Here is an 8,454-nt window from a genome sequence, read left to right as displayed (position 1 = left end):
AATATGAAAACTCCTTCCTCTTTGTCTCTGTATTCTGCTAAACCAACATTCTACAATTTTATTCAATTATCTTCCATTTGATAGTGAACAAAACTTCAATCTTCTTCAAAAAAAAAAATTTTAGGGACAAACTTTCATGAATTTCTCTACAATATTAACAAATATCTCTATCACTGCTGCAACTCTTCAAACTATTGACAAAATTATGACTCCTAAACTATATATCCATAGATTCATGGTTTACGCTGAGAGGAAGAAGCGGCTCTTGATTCAATCCCGATATTTTTTTTGTCTTTTGGTGATGCATCTACTTTTTTGGGAAATGTTATAAGCCTCTCTAATTTTTTTATGTAAATATTAAAACTGTTTTTGTAATATAAAAAAGAACAAAATACATGAATAGGTCTTTTTGCTTTTAATGAGGATAGACAAGTGGCACTCTCTCCACTGCTGATGTGTCACTCAGATGGAGAGAATTGGCCATCTTTCATAATATAGATTCCTAATATGAAAACTTATAAATTTTAAGTAATTCAAAAATACCATGACGTTTAAAATAATAAGTGTGAATCGAACAAAATAATTATAGAATTAGATCAAAACCATCTCACAATCTTATGTAATTTTTCAGAAAGTAAGCTCAAAATTTTAATTTTTGTATAAACAATTTTTAATAAATTAAACTAATTTACTTAAATAATACCATCCCACCATCTTACTTAAATTTGATTCCGCTTGTCCCCGTGAAAATTATAGAAGATTAAAACATAGAAATTAAACCCAAGAATTCAAACCTATAAATTTAATTTAATGTTGGTATAGTTCTGAAATGAAACCAACCATAGAGTGATATAAGGTGGCTCTAGATTCTTGGGGCTGCATATGTTTCTGATTAAAGAAGGGATGAAGGAAATGTTGATGGCATTTTTTTGGTTTTATGGGCCTGTAGTTAATTAGGTCCAAACCAAAAAATACAGGTGTCAGCAATATGGTAAGCCAAGTGTCATCTCCTTAGCAAAAGTTGAGAAAAACCTTCTCATATAATTTATTATGAAATTCCTAATATGAAAACTTATAAATTTTAAATAATTCAAAAATACCATAACGTTTGAAATAATAAGTGTGAATCGAACAAAATAATTATAGAATTAGATCAAAACCATCTCACAATCTTACGTAATTTTCCAGAAAGTAAATACAAAAATTTAATTTTTGTATAAACAATTTTTAAAAAATTAAACTAATTTACTAAAATAATACCATCCCACCATCTTACCTAAATTTGATTCCGCTTATCTCCGTGAAAATTATAGAAGATTAAAACACAGAAATTAAACCCAAGAATTCAAACCTATAAATTTAATTTAATGTTGGTATAGTTCTGAAATGAAACCAACCACAGAGTGATATAAGGACTCTAGATTCTTGGGGCTGCATATGTTTCTGATTAAAGAAGGGATGAAGGAAATGTTGATGGCATTTTTTTTTGTTTTATGGGCATGTAGTTAATTAGGTTCAAACTATAGTTATTTAGGTCCAAAAAAAAAATACAGGTGTCAGCAATATGATAAGCCAAATGTCATCTCCTTAGCAAAAATTGAAAAAAACCTTCTCATATTATATAAGATCGAAGAGTCTGAACTAGTTAAAATTCACAAAAATTAATAGGTTACGTAGACAAAGGGGATGCTGTTCACATATATATCTATCTTATGCCGATGTTATATCGTAGTCTAAGTCTTATATATATGATCCAACGGTGCTTTATGAGTAAGAAAATGAAACGAGTACTTTTGTTGAATGACAAGGGTTAAAATACTACTTTCACTGATGGGATTTCTTCGTACTTATTTTGATCAGTACATATCTTATTTGGAGCTACAAATTTGTAGTTTTCATGCTGCTAAGCTTTACAAGGAGAAAGCGGTGAGCCACAAAGACAGTCGTTACCTTTGAACGCGCTGGCCGGGAATTTTGTCACTGGAAGCTTTCCACAAAGATGGTTTTGACTTAAGTTCAGGTTTTGCAGTCCAGCTACCGTCACAGATACCTTCCCAAATACTAAGTTCCTTGACAGATCCAATATTCTCAATGATTTCGCAAATGTTAGCTTCCCCATGTCAAACCGTAGTTTGTTGCCTAACGCTTGAAACTCCAGCAGCTGCTTCGCTTGGTTTAGGAACCATGTTGGACTCCCATAGATCTCGTTTTCTGACAGATCAATGTAAGAGAAAAACTTTGCTCTCGGTGGCTTCCAATCGTCTAACCTCATCTTGATACCGCATTTTACCAGTTTCAACGAGTAGATAGACTGCGACGAGGTCACCCATTTCGGTATTGTTTTAAGATTGAATTGGTTGTACGACAAATCAAGTAAAAACGATGCCACCAACGATCTTCAATGTAGGGAATGGACCGCTTAAAAGATTGTGGGAGAGATCAAGATGAGTAAGTTTGGTCATATTGGCAAAACTTTTTGGTACGACCCCCGAAAACTGATTCTTGGAGAGATGCAATAAGGAGAGCGCCTCAAATCTTGATAAATAGTTGGGGATCGTCCCCGAGAGCTTGTTATGGCCTATGTCGAGGTACACGAGACTGGGTGCAAGCAATGCAAACGACGGAGGAAGTTTTCCGAAGAATCGGTTGCGGGAGAGATCAAGAAAACCAAGCTTGGTCATAGATTTGAAGATGTCAGGGATGGTGCCAGAAATGCGGTTTCCGCCGAGACTGAGCCAAGTTAATCTATTCAACTTAGATATGGAAGGCGGGATCGGACCAGTGAACTGGTTGTCCTCCAGGGTAAACTCTTCCAACTGGGTTAGCGCGCCGATGTTAGCCGGGATGGGACCAGATAGACGAGTACCCCTGAAGTCAACATACTTTAGCATTGGTAATTGGAAAAGAAACTGTGGAAAAGATCCAGTGATATTTCGAAGATAGGTGAAGTAAACCCCCTCAAGGTGCTGAAGTTTGGCCAAGGCCGGCGAGATTGTGCCAGAGACGACGCTTTGGCCTAGAACGCTAGATCCCGAGATTCTCAATGACGTGACGCGGTCGCCGGTGATGCAAATGACACCCATCCAGGAGCAACATTCAGTACCTTTTTTCCACTGGCTTAGAATGCCCAAACGATCTCGGGTTATACCCGATTTGAAAGCTAAAAGACCCGCCTCGTCATCAGGATGACACATGGCAGCTCCGGTGGGGCTTAGACACCGGAGGAAGAGAACTGCGGCAAAGATGAATAGAGTGAAGGATCGAGTTTTCATGGTGGTGTTGTGTGGTGCGATTGAGAGAAGCAATATGTAGCTATTAATAGAGTGAGTGTGTAACTCTCTGAGATCTCATCTCATTTTATTTCTTACATTTTTTAATTCTTATAACACGTTTATTTTTGTGTAGTAAAATTAATTTAAACAAAAAAGTTGACGATTTTTGACCAATCCATTTGCATGTGGCAATAATCATTGGTATCCGTAATAAATGGCCCTAATCATGGTCGAGTTTTAGTTCCCCCAGAGACTTCAAAAACACTATGTCGATAGAACATACTATTCATGTATTACAGTAAGAAACACATGTGTTTAATACCAAGAGCCAATAGTTCAACTCATATTTTTTTTTGGCAAAAGCCTAAAGATTGCTGATTTAACCATGTAAGCTGTTATGGTTTCGGGTCTAATGAGATGTATGTGTTTCGACCCAAAACTTCTTAATTATTTCAGAAAAAAACAAGAAAAAAAAAACACGTGTTACATAAACCGATATATAAGATCTTGACAAATTAAAGAGACTTGATCACATGTTACATACTTGGTAAGCGCTCCTGTATATTTCAATCCACAATCCACCGTTGGTCAGTAATTTTAAAAGCTATTAACTTGCAATTTTAAATAATGCAAGGTTGTTGCGTAGAACACAAGTAAAGATTCGAGATGTGATTGTTACCAGAGTCTTGAGGAGGTTGTCCTGTTGATCATGTGGAAATAAGCAATTTAAGAGTTCAGTTATATACTTAACGCTAACAGTTTAATAAATTAGCTTTAACGTTAAACTACTAGGAGTCGTTTGGGTTTGAGGTAGCAACAAAAAACTTCACAATGACCAATTCTCGTTTATATTCCATTCAAAGGAAAACCAAAATCTCTGTAATATCTTTCCTGAACGAAAATACAAAACATGCCCTCATGATCATTAATTATATATGCGTTTGATATTATAAAGGTCAATTTTTATTTTTATTTATAGGTTTAGCCACAATTTGATTTGCCCAATTATTGATTGGAAAACAGGTTTCTTTCATCGAAACTCTGAAGCATCTTTACTGTCCAAGCTACAAATTCGTCTCTTAGCTACTCTTAAAGATGCATAAATTAATTTCCTTCGACTTTCGACTTTTGATTTACATCAATAGTGGAATGATGTAATAAGCACCACTGAGCGGAGCCGGCCAAGGATACAAGCAAGGTTGCGGCCGATTATTGATTAAAAGAAATTCGGCCATCTTGTTTTGTAGTAAACATACATGTAGCCTGGTGGCAATGTTTAGTTAATTCTGTCGTTCACCTCCTCAGTTCGAGACCCAAGGTTGATAATTTTTCATTATTATTTATTTTTCGTTTTTATTCAAAAATAATAGCTTCAAATTATTTGAAAAATATCTAATAAATATTACTTTTTTAGAAAACTGAAACGACCGACCTTTTTTTTTCTTTTAATAAATAATAATTAATATAAATATATAAATAAACTACAACTAGTGGTCCCATACCCACTAGCCACCTAACCACATTCACAATCAAAAGCGGAACAATAACAAGCAATATCCAATAATAAACCAATAATACTCCAACAATAATCCAATATCATAGCATAAACAATAACCAAATACCAAACAACAAGAAACAAGGAACCAGCAACCTAGCAATGTTTCTAATGACTCAACTCTAGCAACCTAGCAATGCCAGACAACATCCAATCGAGTCCCTAGAACATCCTCCTCTTCATTGCCTTGATTCCACGATCATACTTTGCCTTTACCTGCACACCACAAACCACAATTGAGATGCGTAAGTATTATCATAAATACTTAGTGAGGCAATCCTCCCATCTACTGGGCTATACACACAAGCAACAATGATTCCAAAGTTCCAAAGCAAGCAACAAACAAACACACAAACCAGGAAATCAAACATCGTCTCGCTGGAAGGGAGGTGTCAACCGACACCAGCCTAGTGTCGACCAACACTGGCCTTGGTGTCGACCGACACTACCCCACAGTGTCGATCGATGCCCAATTTGCTGGTGTCCATCGACACCAAGTGGTGTCCATCGACACCAAGTGGTGTCTATCGACACTCCTTCTGCAACTGCGATCTGCGCGAAGTTGAGAGTCAAATCTGACTCCCAAATCTCCTCCAACTCGTCCAATACTCGAAACCCAGGCCTTATACCACCGTAGGAACCTGTATCAACCAATCCCAGCAAGAAAAACACACAAAAAAGCAACAACAAGCAAGAACAAGGGAATCAAAGGCTTAGATTAGCCATGGTCATGCACTCACCTCTTTCAAGAAGATTCTGACCAACAAGAACGAATTCCCTCACTCCTAGCAAGCTTCTAACACCTTCCCAGCCTTAGATCTCCCAAGAACAGCAAGGAATCTCTCAATCTCTTCCCAAAAGCTCAAGAACACTCTCTCTTTGTGTTTTCTCTCAAAAACGGCGAATAACCCAAAACAACACGACCCTAGGTCGTTTTCTTCCTCTAAAACTCGATTTTAGGGATTCCCTAAACCAACCACGCAAACCGGACAATTAAAATTGAACCGACCAAACCGGCCACAATTGGTGTCGATCGATGCCTCACTAGAAGGTGTCGATCGACACCCTTACCAAAATACCAAAAATTGGTTTGCGGGTGTTACAAAAACCACAGGAAAAAAAACTCAATTAAAGGATCATTCTTTCTTCTTCCTCTAGCCTTTTACTTGTCTTAGTTCACTATTGTCTATTTCTCTGATTCAGAACACATCCATTTTGTTTTCAAATCATCAATTTTGCTTCTCAATTATATACCTATTCTAGAGTTCATCTGATAAATTTTGGTTTTATTAATTAGGTAAGCTTTCTCAGCAAAATTTGACTATAAAAGCTTAATGGATGAGTTCAGATGAGTTTGTTTGCAAGTAAAAATGTAAGGAAAATCATTTTCAAAGAAAAAAAAATATGTATATATATATATATTGACCTGTGATGCTTTAGAACATAGCGCCGGCTCTGCACTGAGGAGGTTAAAGAGGTTCGATCAAGTGATGGTTGTAAATGCTGGCTGAGAGTACACTTCTTAAACCCGAGAATAACTTATCATCTGATTGTGATTAAGCAAGAATTTTCTAGTCTTGGAATTGACTCGACAAAGACAGAGAATATGAAAAACACAAGCTTTTGCCTCCAAAAATATTTAGATAAATTCAAAGGAACAAATACAAGTGCCTTTTATAGAAGAAAAAATTTGAATACATACCTCAAACTTCATAGGGAATTTGAAATCTATACTAAATTTTTTTAGTCTTTGAAATGTACCTTGTGTATTCAACTAAATGACTATATTATCCTCAATTACAAATTAAATTAAAATAAATACAATATAATTAAATTAATTCATTTGAAAAAATTATTTTTAAAAACATTGTGTAAATTAGATATTCAGAATTTTTCTAAAGTTTTTTAATTAGAATTATTTAAAATTTTAAAATTCGGTATTATTTAGTAATTTAATTTTAAAATTTTAGTATATAAAAATTTAAATAAAATTAATTAGAATTAATTTTTCCATTTATGTTTAGTAAATGTTTTAGCTAATATTAGTTTTAAATAAATATATAATTCACTAATAATTCTTCAGTTTTTTCATTTAATAAAAAAGTTTTGAAAAATAATTATATATTTTAATTTATTTTGGAAATTGTTAACTTTAATAAAATAAAAAAAAATTGTGAGATTTTAGAAAATAAATCAACAGTTCAAACAAATCGACTATGTAACAAATCAATTATTAAAAGAATAAATTGACTTTTTAATATAAGTCAACAAAGAAAAAACATAAATCAGCAGGAGTAAAATATAAGTCGACAGTTCAAAAAGTCAATCATATTAATAAGTCAAGTTAAAATGAAATAAGTCTACTAAGACCAAACAAATCGACAGAAAAAAATATAAGTCAACAAACAAAACAAATAAGTCAACATCATCAAAAGTCGACTTTGTAAAAAAACAATCAAACAAAAAAAACAAGTCGACAATTTTAAAATAAATCGACAGAAAATTAAATAAGTCGACAAAAATTAAATTTAACTCAACCATTTAAAATATCGACCTTATTAATAAATCAATGTAGAATATAATAAGTCAACAATAAATAAACAAATCAACAGAAAACNCCATTTATGTTTAGTAAATGTTTTAGCTAATATTAGTTTTAAATAAATATATAATTCACTAATAATTCTTCAGTTTTTTCATTTAATAAAAAAGTTTTGAAAAATAATTATATATTTTAATTTATTTTGGAAATTGTTAACTTTAATAAAATAAAAAAAAATTGTGAGATTTTAGAAAATAAATCAACAGTTCAAACAAATCGACTATGTAACAAATCAATTATTAAAAGAATAAATTGACTTTTTAATATAAGTCAACAAAGAAAAAACATAAATCAGCAGGAGTAAAATATAAGTCGACAGTTCAAAAAGTCAATCATATTAATAAGTCAAGTTAAAATGAAATAAGTCTACTAAGACCAAACAAATCGACAGAAAAAAATATAAGTCAACAAACAAAACAAATAAGTCAACATCATCAAAAGTCGACTTTGTAAAAAAACAATCAAACAAAAAAAACAAGTCGACAATTTTAAAATAAATCGACAGAAAATTAAATAAGTCGACAAAAATTAAATTTAACTCAACCATTTAAAATATCGACCTTATTAATAAATCAATGTAGAATATAATAAGTCAACAATAAATAAACAAATCAACAGAAAACAAATGTAAACCGATGAACAAAAAAAAATAAGTCACTTGTTAAACAAATCGACTATGTTATAAGTCCACTAGCCATAACATGAAAAGACAGACCCTTTTTTTTAAATAATAAATATATAATATAATATAATAATAAACTACAACTAGTGGTCCCATATCCACTAGCCACCTAACCACAATCACAATCATCAGCAGAAAACATTACCAATATCCAATAAATATAAATAGCCAATATTAATTCCAATCACAAACTAATGATCCAAACAACATCCAAAGAACCAGCAATCCTAAACAACATTCTAGGACTCCACTCTAGCAACCTAACAGAAGCCAGACAACCAAACGAACCACTAGAACATCCTCCTCTTCATCGCCCTGATTCCACGGTCACACTTTGCCTTTA

At 33.1% G+C, this 8,454-nt stretch overlaps 1 protein-coding gene across 1 annotated transcript; it reads right to left on the bottom strand.

Annotated features, from left to right (window-relative positions):
* Positions 1,888–3,272, bottom strand: LOC104759650 (polygalacturonase inhibitor 1-like). The gene is given in 2 exon segments (XM_019239179.1): positions 1,888–2,377; positions 2,379–3,272. Coding segments are annotated over 2 exon segments (1,368 nt in total). The 3' UTR covers positions 1,888–1,903.

This window comes from Camelina sativa, chromosome 17, assembly GCF_000633955.1.
Source record: "Camelina sativa cultivar DH55 chromosome 17, Cs, whole genome shotgun sequence".
Classification (NCBI taxonomy): Eukaryota; Viridiplantae; Streptophyta; class Magnoliopsida; order Brassicales; family Brassicaceae; genus Camelina; species Camelina sativa.
Note: the sequence above shows the minus strand (reverse complement) of the source record. Positions and strands in the feature narration are given on the sequence as shown.